The sequence below is a fragment of the Gadus chalcogrammus genome, chromosome 4, assembly GCF_026213295.1.
Source record: "Gadus chalcogrammus isolate NIFS_2021 chromosome 4, NIFS_Gcha_1.0, whole genome shotgun sequence".
NCBI lineage: Eukaryota > Metazoa > Chordata > Actinopteri > Gadiformes > Gadidae > Gadus > Gadus chalcogrammus.
The window spans coordinates 30572213-30593993 of NC_079415.1; the positions used below are offsets into that span (position 1 = coordinate 30572213).

Here is a 21781-nt window from a genome sequence, read left to right on the forward strand (position 1 = left end):
GGAGTGTCCTCAGAGTACACGATACTCAGAGTACACGATACTCAGAGTACAGAGTACTCAGTAAGGGTTAGCATTTTGTACTGGCGTCTGATTCTATAACAGACTAGGTATTTAGTTTACTATTTCCTTCATTCATTCCTCTTAAAGGAGTCATCTCGTTGGGTTGGATTCGTCTTGTATTTTTTCCTACCTCACACCCTTTACTGGGTGTGACTTACACCCTTTACTGACAGTTATGGAATGGCCAAGGCAAGGCGCACGCACAAACACACACACACCACACGTTGTTCTATCTGGATGAGATACTCTCATGATTGTGTGAGGGTCACCTGCTACCGTTTGTGCAGAAATAGTTTTTTTTAACCAAAAACAGATTGCTATGGTCCCATGAGTGTGATGTCAACACCACAAATTAATAGAAGACCCTCCATGGCTCCTATTCATGTAGTCATCTGCCTTCATGTAGGTAAGGGTGAGGGTGTTTTGATGCATTTGAACTCCTTGTCATGTTGCTGTGACATCATGTCTCCAGACAGAGCTGGAAGTCTGTCAAGGGTACTTTTTTATTTAAATCAGGAAACCAACATTGTTGTATGTCATTGTAATGGGTTCACAGAGCGCTTGGACACCAGGTTTGCTCCTTGAACAGAAAGTCATTTTATTTTCAGTTCAACAAAGACCAACAAAACACAACTCGGTTAAAGGTAAATTATAACTCTGCTCAAAGCGGTCACAGGGTGCGTTCAATGCGATCTCTGTCGGCGATCGCCCCTGTCTCTCCGCTCCCGATCCTTCATGGATTCCCCTTCTCACTACAACACAAAGCAGGCACATAAGTACAAACACTCCCTGATTGGCCTGAGTGCTGACACCTGCTCGCACTCAGGTCCAACCCCCCCACAGCCAATCCGGTGCGCTCGCAACCTGCCCATACTCCCCCTGCAGGCCAGACGTCGCACGTCCCCCCACATTATCCATCCTTTATTTTTTCTTCATTCCTCCTTCCTCCTCAAACTCCACCCTCTCTCCTCCCCTTCCTCATCCTACCCCTCCCGCCCGTCAATACCTCCACCCACACCCTTCATACCTCGTCCTCTCTCCTCCTCCTCCCCCTCCTCCCTCCTCCTCCTCCTCCTCCTCCTCCTCCTCCTCCTCCTCCTCCTCTTCCTCCTCAGAAGCGTTCCCCCATAGTGCTCTCCAAGAAGCCCAACAACGTGTGCTCAGCCGGGGGTCAACTACACCCCCGACCTCAGCTGTCCTCCACCCTCTCCACCTTCCTCCTCCTCTGCACACACACACACACACACACACACACACACACACACACACACACACACACACACACACACACACACACACACACTTTTTTATTGATATTTTTTGACTTTATAATGCCTGGACAGGTGTGTGTGTGGCCTATGTTTATGTGTATGTGTGTGTGTGTGTGTGTGTGTGTGTGTGTGTGTGTGTGTGTGTGTGTGTGTGTGTGTGTGTGTGTGTGTGTGTGTGTGTGTGGCCGGTGTGTGTGTGTGTGTGTGTGTGTGTTGTGGCAACCCGGCCCAGGCCAATTAAGGATATTGGGAGCACCTGAGGAACAAGTGGAGAAGCAGGGCTTAAATAGCCTGCTTCTCCACTCATTCGGGGCTCTCCCAGCCTTGGAGCTCCTGCAAGGAGAGACCGGTCCTCGTGGGTGACGGGTTTCCACCCACGAAGAAGGGGGACCGCTGATTCCTCCCGAGGTTTAAGTTTTTGTGTTTGGAGAGACTTTTATGTTCTTAAATAAACATGCCTTTTTTTGGCTTTCACCAAGGAAATGGTGTCCTGTTTGGGAGGAGTTGGTGCGCTCAACGTGTCGGGTTGCCACAGTGTGTGTGTGTGTGTGTGTGTGTGTGTGTGTGTGTGTGTGTGTGTGTGTGTGTGTGTGTGTGTGTGTGTGTGTGTGTGTGTGTGTGTGTGTGTGTGTGTGTGTGTGTCAGATATGGAGAGATAAGGGGGAGATAATGTGTGTTGTTTAACCAAAGCTAGCTCCCTGAATGTGTAACTGAACAGATTCTTTATTTAGTTCATTTTTTAGTTTTGTTTCTGTATGTTTTGTTTCTATCACAGGGAACAAGGCGCTGAATGGTGGTCCTCATTCCTCTGTATGCAGTGATCCTATTGGCTCATCTTATCCTGGAGCTTTCTGTTAGGTATCCTCCTGACTTGATCTGTTTTATTAGGTTGAACAAAGGCAAAAAAAATTGTAAAGGATAAGGAATTTTGAGTGAATACGTGTCCCAAAGAATGTCCTCTCATATCTAGATAAATATTGATGGTCATTATAGTGTTGCTAAGGGGGGGAGGGGGCAATATCCTTCTGAACACTAAACGATTGTGTGTGTGTGTGTGTGTGTGTGTGTGTGTGTGTGTGTGTGTGTGTGTGTGTGTGTGTGTGTGTGTGTGTGTGTGTGTGTGTGTGTGTGTGTGTGTGTGTGTGTGTGTGTGTGTGTGTGTGTGTGTGTGTGTGTACTACTTTTACCAGCAGGGGGGGCTCTAGTACTTCAAACGGGGAAAATTTTCCAAAAGCAAAAGGAGATCCCCACTGACCAGACTGTATCGCTGTCTAGTGCTCTCAGCTCTGCTGCACGTGTGTGCACTGTGCGCGTGCATATCGGGAGAGCAGAGTTCCTGTAGCAGCGTAGCGCCAATAAAAAGCTCTTTGTCATAGTTTCCGTCGAAAATCGGATCGGGGTTGGATCTAAAGTATTTGGGGAAGCCCCGGAAACCCGAATATACCGATGATCCCAGTTACAATTGCAAATAACCGCTAAATCACCACAATGTCTCTCGTTCTGCACCGGCTCTCTTTTAACTCCAGAAAGAAGAGAACACACATCAACGCATTTGAAGAAGCCGACACGGTGAATGAATGTAGTGCACTCGCGTGCCGTGGGGGCGGAGCCAGGTGTTAGGGGAGGAGGGGAAAGGCATGTTGAGGAAACGAAACCTAAAGCACCCCGACGTGTAAGAGGTTCCCTCTTTCTGGAGAATAATAATACACATCAAATAGTCTGACAGACAGCAACAACAGCAAGGTGAGTAAAGCAGCACAACTTTGAGATAAGTTAACACTTTTGCCGTTTTGGAATAACAAAAATAATGGGACTGCTCAATACATAAACCTTGTCGTCTGTGTCTAGGAATGGCCTCTGCAATCACTTCCTGGTCTGAGGAGAACTTTTCATGTTCCATCTGTCTGGATGTGTTCAGCAGTCCAGTTTCCACACCATGTGGACACAACTTCTGCAGAACCTGTATTACAAAGTACTGGGATGAACAAGTCAAGTACAAATGTCCTGTTTGCAACAAGCTTTTCGACACAAGACCTGATCTACAGGTCAATACCCTCTTATCAGAGATGGTTGATCGGTTTGGAACGTCCGTAAGAGTAAGAGAGCAGCCTTATGTTGAACCAGCTGAAGTTCCCTGTGACGTTTGTACTGGGACCCAGCTGAAGGCTGTGAAGTCCTGCCTGGAGTGCTTTATGTCGTTCTGCCAAACCCACCTGGAGCCACATCAGAGAGTCACAGTTTTGAAGAAACATCGGCTGGCCGAGCCTATGGACCGTCTGGAAGACCGGATGTGTAAGATACACGACCGACTTCTGGAGCTCTTCTGCCAGACTGAACAGGTGTGTGTGTGTGTCAGTTCTGCACAGAGGGTGACCACAGGTGCCATCCTGTTGTACCTCTAAAGGAGGAATATGAAGTGAAGATGGCCCAGCTGGGGAAGATAGAGGCTGAAGTCCAGCAGATGATCCAGGAGAGACAAAATAATATTCAGGAGTTTAAAGACAAAATAAAATGCAGCAAAGCAGATGCAGACAGAGAGATAGCCGATGGTGTGCAGGTCATCACTGCTCTGATGCGCTGCATTGAAAAGTGCCAGGATGATCTCAACCAAATGGTTAAAGAGAGACTGAAATCCACAGAGAAACAAGCTGAAGACCTCATCAAAGAGATGGAGCAGGAAATAGAAGATCTGACCAATAGAAGCTCAGAGGTGAAGCAGCTCTCACAGACTAAAGACCACCTCCACTTCCTCCAGGCCTTCAGATCCCTGAAGAATCCTCCACCCACCAGGGACTGGACAACGGTGGAGGTCCGTCCTCCGTCATACGTAGGGACCTTGAGGAGATCCCTGGATCAGCTGAAGGAGACACTGAACATGGAGATGAAGAAGCTGCATGATACTGAACTGAAGATAGTCCAGCAGTATGAAGTAGATGTGACTCTGGATCCTGATACAGCTCAACCCCGTCTCATCCTGTCTGAGGATGGGAGACAAGTACATGATGGAGATGAAGAGAAGGAACTCCCAAACAACCCTAAGAGATTTACGAAGCAACTATGCGTTCTAACGAGGCAGAGCTTCTCCTCAGGGAGATTTTACTTTGAGGTCAAGGTTAAAGACAAGACTGGATGGGGTTTAGGAGTGGTTAGAGAGTCCATCCACAGAATAGGTGAGATCATAGAGACCCCTGAGACGGGTTACTGGATTATTGACTGCTACAAGGATGGGTTGGTATTTAGTGATGACCCTGATGTCCGTCTCCCTCTGAGAGCTGAGCTCCAGAAGGTGGGGGTGTTTGTTGATTATGATGAGGGTCTGGTCTCCTTCTATGATGTGGAAGCCAGGGTTCATATCTACTCTGCTACTGGCTGCACCTTTAGTGAGCCTCTCTATCCAATCCTCAATCCATGCACAAATGATGGTGGTAAAAACTCTGCCCCCCTGATCATCTCACCTGTCAATCAAACAGACTAGGGCCTTTGTTTGATAGCAAAATAATCAAACAACCAAAACAACTTACAGGGCCAATTGCTCTGTCAGTTATCATTGCTGCGCTTTAAAACCGTATTCCTTAAAACTGAGGTTTTGGAGTTTAACAACGCAGCTGTGCATGAGGTTGAATGTGATTGCTGTGTAAGGACTCGTACAGGATCAGCTGATTCCCAGCTGACTCGGTTTAAACTGCTTGGAAACTGGAAGTACTCGTATTTCTAGTATACCCCAGCAGATGCAGTCTTAACTTAATGGTGGATGCATTTTGTTCTATAATTACCAACAAAAACTTAATGGGAATATAAAGCGAACTTTAATATAATAAAACTATAATAAATAAAAATGCTAATAATGTTGAAACATATTATGAAATAGTCTAGGCTACTTTTTGTGGAAATCTGATTCTGGAATCTGCCCTCACCTACGTCAATCAATTACTTGTCATTGCTAACCCTTTTAGTTCAGCATTGACGTCTTTATGTTTCATTGAATGGTATCCTCTGTGCGTTCATTTTTTTTTTTTTACACACAAATAATCTGTTCTTTGTAGAGCTTTAGCTGGGCACTTTAAGCAACTCCTATATTATAGCCTGTATTATACTGAAGGCCTATCTGGTGCAATATGAGTAAATGTATCATACCTATTAATAATAATTCATAAAACTAATTCTGTGTGTGTGTTTTCTGGTTTAGTCCCCTCTTACACCACGTTAGTTCCGAGATTAGACTAACACGCACAAAATACGCCCTCTAGTGTCTGATATGAATTTCTCTGAAGACACAGCAATTGAGATCAAGGTAAAACGCCGCTGCAGGTTAAACCACAATTACATATGACACTGCAATGGAGCTTAAGACGTCACGTGACTTCTTGAGTTTAAAACAGTGTTAAACTCTAAAAAGTGGCTAAACTAGCGACAAGCTAGTAGGCCTAATCTCTGCTATAGTTCTGAGAGAACTGTATTTATATTATACTGTTTGTTGTCATCTGACAAGGAGCCTTTCATTAAGCAACTAAAATAAAATAAACATAACGTTACCCGTCATAAATAATTAAAATACCCTTCGGTTCAATGTATGTTTTTAATGATGTAAAATGGTTAAAGGTTGCAGTAAAGTAAAATGTCGAAAATGCGAAATTTTCATTTTTTATCAAATAATCGATTTATTTTTAACGTAACAGTTTTAACAGTTTATTTTTCCAAATAATGTATAGAAGCATATTCAAATGTTTGCACACTTTTCAGATTTGAATAAAATTGTAAAAAAAATAGTAGAATGCGGACAATATCTGTGAAATTCTCAGTACAATATGTATTCATTACGTATGCATTCAGTAGAATAGCTACATTCTCAGTGGAACATGAATACATATTTCACTGAGAATGTAGGTACTCAGTACTGTATGTAGAATTGGTACATTCTCTGTTCAATATGTATTCAGTGGAATAGATACATTCTCTGTACAATATGTATTCAGTGGAATAGGTACATTCTCAGTAAAATACATGTTCAGTCGAATAGGTACATTCTCAGTACAATATATATTCAGTAGAATAGGTACATTTTCAGTGGAATCGGTACGAACTCAGTACAATGTTTATTCTATAGATTACGTATGTTACCAGTGGGATAAAACAAAAACAACTGTGTTGCCATAAACCCTTTTATACATGATGGGATTCAAGGTAGGATCAAAATCCCATAACGGCACACTTTTGTAGCTGATGAGCCAATCAATGACTTAATCTCCAACATTCAACAGCCCAATATGTGTTCCACTGTCCACATACACACAAAGGTCACAGCGACTACATGTAAAGATTCCCCCCATGTGTGTGAGTACCGTGACTTTGTCTTGTCAACTCTCCTCTCCTCTCCATCCTCTCATCTTAGTTTCTCCTCTCTCCTATCTCTGCTCTCCTTTCTAGCTCATTGTTACGGCCACTGTTTGTTTGTTGCTGCCTTCTTGTTTCCCCTCTGTTATGTGCAGGTGTGAGTCATAAACAACTCATCATCATCCCGCCTCTACCAACCAGCTTCCACCAATCCCCTCATCAGTTTCCAGCCAGGGAAGGCCTGCCACACACATAAAAGCCCGTTTAACTTGTCCCTTACTCTCTATCCTTTTTGTCCCGTTTGTGGTTCGTGGACTGGTTTTGCTTTGGCATGGTTAGAGCATTTTGATTTTATACATATCTAAGAGATATACATATATTGTCCCTTTGTTTTCCTTTCTCCCCCTGCTTGCACCAATTGTGACCCCCTTTGTTAGTTCCCCCATGTTTTTTTGTCTTTGTGGTTACCTTGCGGCCTTGGGACAGGTAAGACGGAGGCCTCTATACATTTACACGTAGTGCTCTTCTTTGTTAGTAACACTAGGCTAGGAGTGTTGCTACCCGCTGTACTGTTGGCTTAGTTTAGTTAGGTTAGCAGACGTGTGGTCCGCTGTATTGGCTGTTAGCTTAGCTTGTTTGGGTTCTTTTCTTTGGCAACACTCAAGTTCCAAGACCCGCTGGTTTTGTCGTATGTTGTTGTTGTGTTTTTGCAATCAGCCCCATTAAACCTATGTTCAACCTTATCCATTGCTGTTGTCATTCCTTTATTGTTTCACTCACCAATTGTTTCTTCATCTACACCCATAACCCGGTTAATTTTAACATCCGTTACCTCCCCCGCTTCCCCTAGACAGTGGGAGTTGTAACATATTTTTGGGGCTCGTCCAGGATTTCAAGAACAATTTGCGTGTGGGACAATATCGTGTCTGTAAACAGAATAGGTTGGCTGCTAGCTAGAGCGTAATGGCTACCTAGGATTGTGTTAAGTATTGTCTCGCATACACATTCAATTTGTGTAAACACCCGTTTGACTTGTCTTTGCTATAGACTACAACCTGTGCCCTGGCGCATACATGTAGCAGTCCCATAATCAGTGTTATTGGTGACACCCATTGGCGTGAGCGGGTATCACCACAGAAGGGCGGAACGTTCTTTGTGGCCCCTAATCCTCCTCTCTTTTAGGCCTACACTTTATTTGACTATTTTTTTTAATATTGTGAGACGTGATTCTCTTTTCTCTTTTTTTCTTTTTATCGCATCAACAAACTACTTTCTTTCTTATTTTCTTTCTTACTTCATTTATTTTGATCAGCCGTTGAGGTGTGAGTCATCTGCGGTCTCGTTCTCATACACAGTATTATTCGAATTGTATCGTTGAATAAAATGAAGGTGTTAAATGATTGCAACGTTTATATGGCATCGGCTTGGTGGCTGGTGTGTCGAGGATAGCCGCAGCAGACAGAGTGGGAGACGTCTTCCGCTGTCGCTCTCCAAGGTGCTGAACTTTGGCTGAGTGACGTCACACGCCTTAGCGCCATTGACCGCGTGGTTTTGGGAATCACCCCCGGTGGTGTACATACTCTTTATTCTTTATTTAAAAAGAAGTAAGTAACACTTTGCAGGAACAACGTCTAGCGCCGAATGTGATGAGATGAGGTAAGAAAAATAAAGCATAGAATTGTCGAAAGATTTTTTAGTGTTGTACAAAATCTCAATTGCATTAAAAACAAGACTGTTGTACATGGCTACTTTGTCTTGTTCCTAAACCATCTCTCACCTACAACTATAGAAGATCATGTTGGCCAAATTATGAATACAATATGACCATTATCAGGCGTTTGTATCCAGATCCTACAGTGAGATGAAGGCCCAGGTCTGGGCTGCTCAGGGAGGACATTGGGGATCCTTTGGACGAGGAGTCTAAACAAACCACCCAACCGGGTCCCCTGAGCCCCTCAAGAGTCCTGGTTCAATGTGGGGCTGCAGGGCTGCTGGCTCCCCTTCAGTTCAGCTTCAATAAGGGGAGGACAGGTGTGTCACATCAGAGCCTAATCAGCAGGGGACCGGCTCACCCTATCAGCCAATCAGAGGTGAAGCCTGAACCAGCAGGGGACCGGGTCACCCTATCAGCCAATCAGAGGTGATGTCTGCAACAGCAGTTGTTTCACCTAGAGAGGGAGTCTGTGCATATAAATAATGGAAACCGATCGATAAATGGTGTAGAAAAGGAGTCTGCTTGAATTATCGATTAAAAGTCCTGAAATAATTTCTGAATTCAGTTCCTTCCTGAACTACGGGCCGTTCTGTGGTTCTCTGAGGGCGCGGCACCAACTGCCAAGCTTTACTGATCGAGCCACCAAGGACGAGAGATTAAAATCACCCAAAGTATTCCTGGAATCGTTGACTCACCGTTTATTAAAACTGTTTATGAACCGTTTATAAAAAGAGAGCTAGAGAGAGATGGAGAGACTTTGGTCTTATGCCCATTTGTTGGTGTGGTGACTTCTGTGTGTGTGTGTGTGTGTGTGTGTGTGTGTGTGTGTGTGTGTTGTGGCACCCCGCTCCCCACCAGGGGGATCCGGGGGCGGGTGGTGGAGGGCGTGTCCCGCCGCCATCCACTAGCCAGAGACAGAGAGCGCTTCTTTCCTCACCCTCATCAGCCAGATGGGGAACACCTGGCCAGGGGAAGGAAAGGAGCGGGCGGACATCTTAAAGGGGAGCCGAGGACTCACTCGAGGAGAGAGACAGTCAGACCTAGGAGGAGGAGGCCATCGACACGACCCCGGCTACGAGGCTCCGGGAGACCCTAGCCAAGTGACATTTACCTTTTGCCTAACCTTTGGAATAAACGCTGACTACGGCTTATACCTGCATTCCGTGTGTGGTACTTGCCGGGACGAACAGCCACTAACAGAACCGGGTTACCGCAGAGTGTGTGTGTGTGTGTGTGTGTGTGTGTGTTCTGTGTATGTTCTGTGTTTGTGTGTATAACAGTGAATAAAATACATTATATGATGAAATCATACAGCCATCGTACCCAAAAGGTATTTCTTGTTTTGTGTCGTTTGTTTGATGAAAGGTGATGCAGTGGGTCACATAGTAGTGATGTGGATTCATCCTGGTATCAATCTCAACTTAAGTGCATAACATTTAAAAAAACGTCTTTAGAAATGCTCTGAAATAGCCCTCTATTAAACACATGATACTGTACATTTTAACTGTAACTGGTAGTTCTGGATTATCAGGTGTCAATCAAATGTTCTGGCTCCACCCCAGAGACGGTGAAAACCTGATCTCCAATCAAGCCCCGCCCCTCAGAGGAAAACTACCGTTTCCCAGAAGTCAGCCAGAATGCATTTTTTACATTCTCAGAGTGGGCTGGGACCAGCTCCAACAGCGTGTTTGGTTTCACTTTATAACTTGACTGCATGTTACTTTATTACTGTAACCCTATGGTCTAAAATGTGATATTTATTCTCTCCTTTTTTCTCTGCAGGCTTATTGGTTCAGAAAGGACAGCCTGCTTGGCTAAGTTGCCAGGAGAGAAAACAGACTCCTTCTATTCAGTGGATTTGAGGAATAGAAGGAAATCCATGGACTGAAATGTTGTAAGACTGCAATGGATTAATTGGAACATCATTTTGCTCAATCACACCTCGATAACCCTAAGATAACAAATAGAACTAAACTACTCACACTGTTTGTCCCTGGCAAATAAAAGCTACCCACAATGCGATGTTATAATGCAACATTGTTAAATTCCACATCACAATTTAAATTTGTTTTGCTGTCTCTGCGCTGGCATTGACTGTGTTGTCTCTGAATAGTGAACTTGTTGGTCTGGTTCATCTGCCCTACCCTGAGTCACATGATGCAGCTTTTTTATGAGGTTAGAGATGAGCCTTATATTACTACCATCATTAACACAATATTGAATAATAAACCATAATAGAACATATAACCTGGTTAACAGGAAGAATGTAGAAAATACTGGCATCAGGGAAAGTAAATTCAAGTAAATTGTTTTTGTATAGCTCTTAATTACATTTACAGTGGCAAATCACCATTAACTCACCACATTGTCTCTGGTTTTGCCCCAGCTATCGGTCTATGTTTCATCTTTTAAAAATGGAACACATTTGAACACATATCAATGCATTTGAAGTAGCCTACACAGTAATTGAATGTGCCCAAACGTTGAAACATCAGTGAACTGTGTCTGTGGGGGCGGAGCCAGGTGTTAGGGGAGGAGCCATTTGTTAGGGGGGGAGTCAGGTATTAGGGGAGGAGAGGAGAGTACGTATAGATCAGGAAACAAAACTTAACATTCCCAGAAACCAAATCCATCCGACGTGGAAGCAGTTCTCTCTTACAGTAGGAAAATAAAACACATTTTGAAGCAAATAGTCTGACAGACAGAAACTACAACAAGGTGAGTAAAACAGAACAACTTTCAAAACCTCTCTTCTCGTTATGGAATAACAAAAATAATGGACATGATCGATACATAAACCTTGTCATCTGTGTCTAGGAATGGCTTCTGCTAACACTTCCTGGTCTGAGGAGAACTTTTCATGTACCATCTGTCTGGATGTGTTCAGCAGTCCAGTTTCCACACCATGTGGACACAACTTCTGCAGAACCTGTATTACTAAGTTCTGGGATGAGCAAGTCCAGTCCAAATGTCCTGTTTGCAACAAGACTTTTGACGTAAGACCTGATCTGCAGGTCAATACCCTCTTATCAGAGATGGCTACTCCGTTTAGAAAGTCCTTACGAGCAAAAGAGCAGCCTTGTGTTGAACCAGCAGCAGTTCCCTGTGACATCTGTACTGGGACCCAGTTGAAGGCTGTGAAGTCCTGCCTAGGGTGTTTCATGTCATATTGCCAAACCCATCTGGAGCCACATCAGAGAGTCGCACGCCTGAAGACACATCAGCTGGTCGAGCCTATGGACCGTCTGGAAGACAGGATGTGTAAGAAACATGACCGACTTCTGGAGCTCTTCTGCAAGACTGAACAGGTTTCTGTATGTCAGTTCTGCACAGAGACAGACCACAAGTCCCATCCTATTGTACCTCTGAAGGAGGAATATGAAGTGAAGATGGCCCAGCTTGAAAAGATAGCGTCTGATGTTCAGCAGATGATCAAGGACAGAAAACAAAAAATAAAGGAGATCAAAGACACAGTAGAACTGAGCAAGAAGGATGCAGAACGAGAGATAGCTGATGGTGTGCAGGTCCTCACTGCTCTGAAGCAGAGCATTGAAAAGTGCCAGGATGATCTCAACCAAATGGTTAAAGAGAAACTGAAATCCACAGTGAAACAAGCTGAAGGCCTCATCAAAGAGATCGAGCAGGAAATAGAAGATCTGACCTTTGGAAGCTCAGAGGTGAAGCAGCTTTCACACACTAAAGACCACCTCCACTTCCTCCAGGCCTTCAGATCCCTGAAGAATCCTCCACCCACAAGGGACTGGACGACGGTGGAGGTCCGTCCTCCGTCATACGTAGGGACCTTGAGGAGATCCCTGGATCAGCTGGAGGAGACACTGAACATGGAGATGAAGAAGCTGTGTGATGCTGAACTGAAGAGGGTCCAGCAGTATGAAGTAGATGTGACTCTGGATCCTGATACAGCTCATCCCAAGCTCATCCTGTCTGAGGATGGGAAACAAGTACATCATGGAGATGTAGTGAAGAAACTCCCAGACAACCCTAAGAGATTTACAATGCATATATTTGTTCTCACGATGCAGAGCTTCTCCTCGGGGAGATTTTACTTTGAGGTCCAGGTTAAAGACAAGACTGGATGGTGTTTAGGAGTGGCCAGAGAGTCCATCGCCAGAAAAGGTCAGATCACAGTGACCCCTGAGACGGGTTACTGGAATATTTTCAAAAACAAGGATGAGTTGATATTTAGAGATAACACTGCTGTCCGTCTCCCTCTGAGAGCCGAGCTCCAGAAGGTGGGGGTGTTTGTTGATTATGATGAGGGTCTGCTCTCCTTCTATGATGTGGAAGCCAGGGTTCACATCACCTCTGCTATTGGCTGCACCTTTAGTGAGCCTCTCTATCCATTCCTCTGTCCAGGCAACAATGATTATAAAGGTGACAACTCGGCCCCCCTGATTATCTCACCTGTCAATCAAACAGACTAGGATCTTTGTTTGATAATAAAATAATCAAACAACCAAAACAACTAATGTTGTTTCCTGAATTAGAATCTCTACTATGTGAGATCTGAGAGTACTGCTTAATGTTGTAGTGTTCACTGTCATTTAACAAGGAGAAATTCAAAAAGGTAATAACCTGTGCAGTTATTAAATATAACCCATTATTGGATTACATACTTTGTTGTTCAATGTCTGATTGACATTGACTGATATCAAATTGTAAATGTATGCAGCAATTGGAAAATGTTGAAAATATGTTGCTTAAAAAAGAAAAATATATATTTATTTGTTTAGACTTCTGAATTGTGAATGATAAAATAATCGAATGTATGTTTGATTTTTATTTGAATAAATGTTCACAAAAAGTAGAACTGAGTAATGTTTTTCTTTCACATTAAGGGATGTGATGGACATAATTCTCAGTACAATATTAATTCAGCCGAATAGGTACATTCTGAATGCAATGTTTACACAGTAGAATAGTGACATTCTCCTTCCTCTCCCTCGCTCTCTCTCTCTTCTTTCCTCATTCTCCCTCAATCTCCTATTCTCTACTGTCCTCACCTCAGTCTCCCTCTTTTACTCTCCATCTCTATCTCGCTTTTTCCTCCCCTCTTCCTTGTGTCTCATACTGTAGGAAGTGGTCTTCTGTCTCCGTCTCCTGGTGACAGAATGGACCCAGCCTGTCTCCTCTGGGTAGCCAGGTCTGCCTGTGACGGCCTTGCTTCCTCTGTGTGCGTGCGTGCGTGCGTGCGTGCGTGCGTGCGTGCGTGCGTGCGTGCGTGCGTGCGTGCGTGCGTGCGTGCGTGCGTGCGTGCGTGCGTGCGTGCGTGCGTGCGTGCGTGCGTGCGTGCGTGCGTGCGTGCGTGCGTGCGTGCGTGCGTGCGTGCGTGCGTGCGTGCGTGCGTGCGTGCGTGCGTGCGTGCGTGCGTGCGTGCGTGCGTGCGTGCGTGCGTGCGTGCGTGCGTGCGTGCGTGCGTGCGTGTGTATGTGTGTGTGGAGGGGGGTGGCTATCCATTCATTCCCCCAGCTACCTGAATGTCATCATTCCCCTCCACCAGCTCGTTTTCTCGTTAATGAGTGTGCCTTAAGCAACAATATATAAAAAAAAATAAGCTGAATTATGACACATTATGACACAAAAACATTTCCAGAAGACCTGGAATTGCACTATTTCCATATAGTCCACAATCATGCTTTAACATTTTTATGTTTTTTTGGTTGTTATACTTGCAACATGGGCTTACAAATTATAATTACATATGTCCCATCTTAAAACAACATTTTCAGAAACTCATTCAAAAACATATTTGCACTCTGAGAAATGTTAAAAACGAGAATGTATGAGAATGTTGGAAAACATCCACATCAATATCTTTAAGACATGTACAGCTTAGCAATACCATGTGAAGGCGATGCATACAGGCCGCTTGCAACAATATTTGAAATAACTTCTTCTCTATTACACACAACATAGGTTTAATTTCAGAACACAGCTTTCTGTAACTAATTTAAAAATATTTGCACTGGGAGGAAATGCCCGAAACAAAAAAATCGGTAGTAATGATTATGCTGCCGCATAGTGTTGTGAAATTTTTTAAGAATAATAATACAATTAAAATATATATATATATTGTGGTGGTTAACATAATTCACCCAGGGAACTATGGGTGGGGGGCGTGTTTAGCACGGACCCTTTTAGCGGACGGAACGACCGTCCAGTTCAGTCCGGTTTGACTTTACGAATGGATGTTTTATTGTGTTGTGTTCATTAAAACTTTGTGCTGGATACTCCGCCTCCAACCGCGTCTCTCGGCACTACAATATATATATATATTTTTTTTTTTAAGTGTGTCAATGATTATGCTGCCCCATGCCAGTGGTGGCCCGCGTGCCAAGGGTTGCCGACCCCTGGTCTATGGGTTCTAGCTGATAGGTGTTCATGGTTCTTCATGCTCTAGAACAGTGGATCACAGCCTTTGATTTGAGGTCTACCAGTAAACGGTCATCAAGGCCTTTCTTCTTATGCAAACCGTAAAAAAATGAAATATATTATATACATGCAGTGGCTGAGCCAAGAGTGCCAGTGAACCCTTTATATATATATATACACACACACACACACACACACACACATATATATATATATATACATACATACACATGCAAACACAAACACACACACACTCACTCACATGGCCAGTCGCAAACAATGGAAAGAAAGTCAGCAGCCCTGCTTAACCAGTAACCAGTGTGGTTATTTTGTCAACACAACGTTAACTTAAGTGTATTCCTTAAAGCACAGGAATTGAGACTGAACCTCGATTTGAACGAAAAGGATTTATTCAGTAATCGTTGATTCATATAAACTCTTCATGTACTTTTAATGACTACAATATTCTTCATTCCTTTACGCATCACGTCTGTCTGCGCGCTGACGTCATCTATTGCCCTCCTCCCGTAACGTCTCTCTCACGTCGTTGGTTTTATCGCGAGAGTTAAGCGAGAGTTTCGGTTTGGAGCGTGAGGAATGGGTCGTTGGGCCGTTCTGCCATCTTTGTAGTCCACACAGTGAATAACGGAACACACTCGTTAAGATACGTCGTTACATGTCATTCAGGGTCTGGTCTCTCACGATTAGTAAAGAGAATGCTGTTAATTAGGGAATCATGTGACAAAAATAATTATAGGTTTAAAATGAAGGAAGATTAAAAACAAAAGATTAGCGACGTTAAAAATGTCAGGAAAAATTTTTGGACCACAATTTGTTATATATAGGCTAATGGGAAGAAAATCTAAAACGTCAATTTCATTTATTCATTCTGATGGATTCTTCATAACAAAACCTTATGATATAGTGAACCATTTTAATAATTTCTTTATTGGCAAGGTTGATAAAATCCGGAATAACATGCAATCAAGTGATGGGTAAAATTAAATGGATTAATTAAAGAGGCCATAATGAAAAATGTTAACTGTCAATTTGAGTTTCATCTCATCAGCATTGAAGAGGTTAAGGGAATGTTAATGTCACCACCTGACAATAACAGCTCAGGCACTGATAATCTTGATAGTAAAGTTATGCCCCGTTTACACCATCCCGCTAATGGCCGCTAATGGCCGATGGACCACCAATGTGGAAGTCGGGGTGATTCGGGTGACATCGGGCTAAAAATGTATGATCGGGTCAATTTATCGGGGTAGCATTCACACATACCCGATGTTATAACGATAACATAACGATTTATGCCAGGGAAGACATCCGAAGTGCGTTTGACGTCATTTGACGTCATTTCGAATGACGCCAAACACGTCAAATGACGCGTTTGGCGTCATTTCGGGAGAAGGAAAAGGGGAGACTGGTTTAGACTGATATTTATTTGTATATTTATTTATATTACAATAGCGATTTTATAATAATAGAACTCCGGTTCTAAATGGGCGAAGTACCCCTTTAATTATAAAAGTAGGACATCCATCCATCACCCCCTACTTATACCCAAGTGGCAGATTGAGGGTCACAATCTGGTCACAATCGTTATTATTTATTATTTGAGGGTTTTCGAGGGTCTTTCGTGTGTTGAGGTTGCCGATATAAAGACGATAAAACACGATAAAGCGCGGAAGATTAACGAATATAGCCGATGTACCCCAGGAAAATTCCCCAACGACTTGCGATGTCTTACGTTATACTCCCGTAGTCCCGTTCTATTCCCGATTATAGCCGATTAGCCCATAGCAACACCTGGTAACCGATTCTACCCCGATAGACCCAAAATTAACAAACTTTGAAATGTTCGTTCTTTGCCGATGTTGCCCGATCATTGAGCTTTTCTTCCCGTTGTCTAACGATGTTCCCGGGAAGAGTAACGGTGTTTCCCGGTGCAACCACGCTATTTGCCGATGTTATAACGATAGCTGCTGATTTAGCCATCGGGCACCATCGGGGCCCACTATCGGGTAGGTGTAAACAGGGCATTAAGAGCTATGGCTTTATTTTAGTTTGACATAATGTCAAAAAGTGATTGTCTGTTGTCTATATTTATGTTTCGGATTATGTTTTCAGAATCAAATTGCCAAATCGTAGTAGATATTTTTTTTATAGATTTGATGCATTGATGTTGTATACTTTCTGACCAGCATAACAGCCTTGTCTAGATTTTCTCAACCCCGCCAAGCAATTCCTCCACACACACACACACACACACACACACACACACACACACACACACACACACACACACACACACACACACACACACACACACACACAGACTTAATAGACTAAGAATAAAGACCCATGTTTCCCATAATAGAAAGAAAAACACTAGCCTCGTGTGTTTCTGCTTGTGTGCGTGTGTGTGGAAGTTGAAACGTCAGTGAACTGTGTGTCAGTGGGGGCGAAGTCATGTGTTAGGGGAGGAGAGGAGATTACGCCATGTTGAGGAAACAAAACTTAAGGTCCATAAAAACAAAAGCTACCAACGTGGAAGCTCATTCAGGCGAAAAAAATACAACGCATTTTGGAACAAATTGACTGACAGACAGGAACCAAAACAAGGTGAGTTAAACTGCACAACTTTCAGATAAGTTAAAACCTCTCTTACCGTTAATGGAATTAATAACCTGATGGGCCTATTGCTCTGTCAGTTAGCATTGCTGCGCTTTAAAACCGTAGACCTACTCCTTAAAACGGAGGTTTTGGAGTTTAACACGCAGCTGCGCACGAGGTTGAACGTGATTGCTGTGTAACGACTCGTACAGGATCAGCTGATTCCTAGCTGACTCGGTTTTAACTGCTTGGAAACTGAAAGTACTCTGATTTCTAGTATACCCCAGCAGATGGCAGTCTTAACTTAATGGTGGATGCATTTTGTGCTATAATTACCACCAAAAACTTAAATGGGAATGTAAAGTGAACTTTAGTATAATGAAACTATAATAAATAAAAACGCTTATAATGTTGACATATATTATGAAATAGCCTAGGCTACTTTTTGTGGAAATCTGAGTCTGGAATCTGCCCTCACCTACGTCAATCAATTACTTGTCGTTGCTAACCATTTTAGTTAAGCATTTTTTACATACGGATAATCTGTTCTTTGTAGAGTTTTAGTTGGGCACTTTAAGCAACTCCTATATTGTAGCCTGTACTGAAGGCCTATCTGGTGTAATAAGTGTAAATGTATCATACCTAATAATAATTCATAAAGCTAATTGTGTGTGTGTGTGTGTGTGTGTGTGTGTGTGTGTGTGTGTGTGTGTGTGTGTGTGTGTGTGTGTGTGTGTGTGTGTGTGTGTGTGTGTGTGTGTGTGTGTGTGTGTGTTGGTTATGATGGAGCCTTGTTTCATCCTGCAAACTGGTTTAGTCTCCTCTAAAACCGCGTCAATTTCGAGATTAGACTAACACGCACAAAATACGCCCTCTAGTGTCTGGTGTGAATTTCTCTGAAGACACAGCAATTGAGATCAAGGTAAAACGCAGCTGCAGGTTAAACCATAAGTACATATGACACAGCAATGGAGCTTAAGACGTCACGTGACTTCTTGAGTTTAAAACCGTTTTAAACTCTAAAAAGTGGCCAAGCTAGCGAGTAGCGACAGAGCAATTGCCCCAATGAAATTGCTCAATACATAAACCTTGTCTTCTCTGTCTAGGAATGGCCTCTGCTATCACTTCCTGGTCTGAGGAGAACTTTTCATGTTCCATCTGTCTCGACGTTTTTAGCAGCCCAGTTTCCACACCATGTGGACACAACTTCTGCAGAACCTGTATTTCAAAGTTCTGGGATGAACAACTCCAGTACAAATGTCCTGTTTGCAACGAGCTTTTCCACACTAGACCTGATCTACGGGTCAATACCCTCTTATCAGAGCTGGCTACTCAGATTAGAACAAATTTACAAGTAGAAGAGCAGCCCTGTGTTGAACCAGCAGAAGTTCCCTGTGACGTCTGTACTGGGACCCAGCTGAAGGCCGTGAAGTCCTGCCTAGTATGTCTTATCTCTTACTGCCAAACCCACCTGGAACCGCATCAGAGAGTCGCAGGCCTGAAGAAACATCGACTGGTCGAGCCTATTGACCATCTGGAAGACAGGATTTGTATGAAACACAATCAACTTCTGGAGCTCTTCTGCCAGACTGAACAGGTGTCTGTATGTCAGATCTGCACAGAGACAGACCACAAGTCACATCCTGTTGTACCTCTAAAGGAGGAATATGAAGTGAAGACGGCCCAGCTGGGGAAGATAGAGGCTGAAGTTCCGCAGATGATCTGGGAGAGAAAACTAAAGATTAAGGAGATCAAAGACACAGTAGACATGAGCAAGAAAGATGCAGACAGAGAGATAGCTGATGGTGGGCAGGTCTTCATTGCTCTGATAGGCTGTGTTGAAAAGTGCCAGGATGATTTCAACCAAACGGTTAAAGAGAAACTGATATCCACAGAGAAACAAGCTGAAGACCTTATCAAAGAGCTGGAGCAGGAAATAGAAGATCTGACCAATAGAGGCTCAGAGGTTAAGCAGCTCTCATACATTAAAGACCACCTTCACTTCCTCGAAGCCTTCATATCTCTGAAGAATCCTCCACCCACCAGGGACTGGAAGACGATGGAGGTCCGTCCTCCATCATACGTAGGGACCTTGAGGAGATCCCTGGATCAGCTGGAGGAGACACTGAACATTGAGATGAAGAAGCTGTGTAATGATGCTGAACTGAAGAGGGTCCAGCAGTATGAAGTAGATGTGACTCTGGATCCTGATACAGCTCAACCCCGTCTCATCCTGTCTGAGGATGGGAAACAAGTACATGATGGAGGTGTAGTGAATAAACTCCCAGACAACCCTAATAGATTTACACAGTATATACATGTTCTTACGGGGCAGAGCTTCTCCTCAGGGAGCTTTTACTTTGAGGTCCAGGTTAAAGACAAGACTGCATGGTGTTTAGGAGTGGCCAGAGAGTCCATCGACAGAAAAGGTAAGATCATAGTGACCCCTGAGACAGGATACTGGACCCTTTACCATGACAAGGATGGGTTTGTATTTAGAGATAAACCCGCTGTCCGTCTCCCTCTGAGAGCCGAGCTCCAGAAGGTGGGGGTGTTTGTTGATTATGATGAGGGTCTGGTCTCCTTCTATGATGTGGAAGCCAGGGTTCATAACTACTCTGCTACTGGCTGCACCTTTAGTGATTCTCTCTATCCAATCCTCTGTCCAGGTTACTGTTATAATGGAGATAAAAACTCTGCACCCCTGATCATCACACCTGTCAATCAAACAGACTAGGACCTTTGTTTGATGATTAAATAATCAAGCAACCAAAACAACTAATGTTGTTTCCTGAATTAGAAGCTCTACTATGTGAGATCTGAGAGAATTTGACGTTGTACTGCTATCATGTAACAAGGATAAATTAATTATTGAAATAACCCTGACAACTGTAAAAAATAACCCATGATACATGATTAGATTACATATACTATATTGATCAATGTCTGATTGACAAAATGTTTTAATGTAACAATATCAAAAATTTTAAATGTTTGGGGCAAGTAAAACATTATGAATGATAACATAATCAAATGTTTGTACACTTTTTAATTCAATAAAAATGTGTAAAAAGTAAAATTGGCTCATTTTCTGTGGAATAGCTTCATTCTCCTTATTCTCCCTCGCTCTCTCTCCCTTCGTCCCTCATTCTCTCACCCTCTCTCTCGCTGTATATCGTTCCTCTCTCCCCCAGTGTTTGGTCTTTCTCTCCATCTCTGTCTCTAATCTGCTTTCTGTATCTCGTCCTAATATTCTTTCTGTATCTCTCGTTCTCTTTGTTAATATCTCCTTCATGTCTTTCAACTTCTTTCATTCTCCCTCACCACTTTTCTTAATCTCTTTCCCTCCATCTTTATATATATTAATCTCTCACTTTCTCCATTCAACTCAACTCAATTCTCTTCATTGACATGAGTGATGAAACACTGTTACCAAACCATTTGACAAACAGAACAAAACAACAACTAATAGTTACCAACACATGAATGATCATATAAATGAACACCACTCACAATGAATCATTACATACCAAATTAGTTGGCAGTCAAACTGAATCTCTTGTAGTGTCCATGGATCTAGCAGGCAGTGCTACGCCTCTGTCCTTCTCCCCTCACAGCAGTTTCTGACGGCAGGGATGTTGAATGAGTTCTGGATGTGTAGGATGTAATAAAGTATTGACCTCTTAGTTCCTTGTCCCTCATACATTGCAGTAGGAAGTGGTCTTCGATCTCCCTCTCCTGGGGACAGAATGGACCCAGCCGGTCTCCTCTGGGTAGCCAGGTCTGCCTGGCTGTGACGGCCTGGCTCTACGGCCAGGCTGTGTCCACTGAGCTTGGAAGTCGGCAGGGATCTCCTCACAGAGACACGCATCAATGACAGTCAGCTTCACTGAAGGAGAGAGGGAGTCTCTCCCTCTCTCCTTCAGTGAAGAGAGGGAGGGAGGGAGGGAGGGAGGGAGGGAGGTATTATTCAGTACCTATTGAGAGTGTAGCTATTCCACTCAATACATATTGTAGAGAATGTTCCTTTTCCACAGGATATGCCCCATTCTACTTGTGTCAATTTGAATTGTAGTCAAGAAAGTTTACAAACATTTTATTATGTTGTCATTCATAATGTGGTATACATGAATACAAACTTTTTGTTTAAAAAACTGGATTTTCAGCTAAACTTAAACTTCAAATTCAACATTTTCTAGTCGCTGTAATCATTTGCAATTTTATATCATTACATTTATAGAGATATGAACATCAACTAAACATTTAGAATGGAAGACACAGAGATATTGATGACAGTCAGCTTCACTGTTGGAGAGAGGGAGGGAGAGAGAGGGAGGGAGAGAGAGGAGGTGGGAGAGAGAGAGAGGGAGGGGGTGAGAGAGGGGAGGATAAA

General features: G+C 43.3%; 3 protein-coding genes across 3 annotated transcripts in view; all 3 read left to right on the forward strand.

The window, feature by feature from the left end:
* Window positions 1–21781, forward strand: part of LOC130380461 (E3 ubiquitin-protein ligase TRIM39-like) — a 106686-nt gene that overhangs the window by 73378 nt on the left and 11527 nt on the right. The gene's annotated exons all lie outside the window — the stretch shown is intronic.
* LOC130380996 (uncharacterized) lies at window positions 2802–13087 on the forward strand. Its single transcript, XM_056588415.1, is given in 5 exon segments — window positions 2802–3074; window positions 3180–3685; window positions 3688–4804; window positions 9908–10003; window positions 11194–13087. Coding segments are annotated over 4 exon segments (3345 nt in total). The 5' UTR covers window positions 2802–3074; window positions 3180–3181; the 3' UTR covers window positions 12822–13087.
* Window positions 17249–21260, forward strand: LOC130380457 (E3 ubiquitin-protein ligase TRIM39-like). The gene is made up of 2 exons (XM_056587675.1): window positions 17249–17397; window positions 18495–21260. Exon 2 carries the CDS (start codon window positions 18497–18499, stop codon window positions 20123–20125), a length of 1629 nt encoding a protein of 542 aa, XP_056443650.1. The 5' UTR covers window positions 17249–17397; window positions 18495–18496; the 3' UTR covers window positions 20126–21260.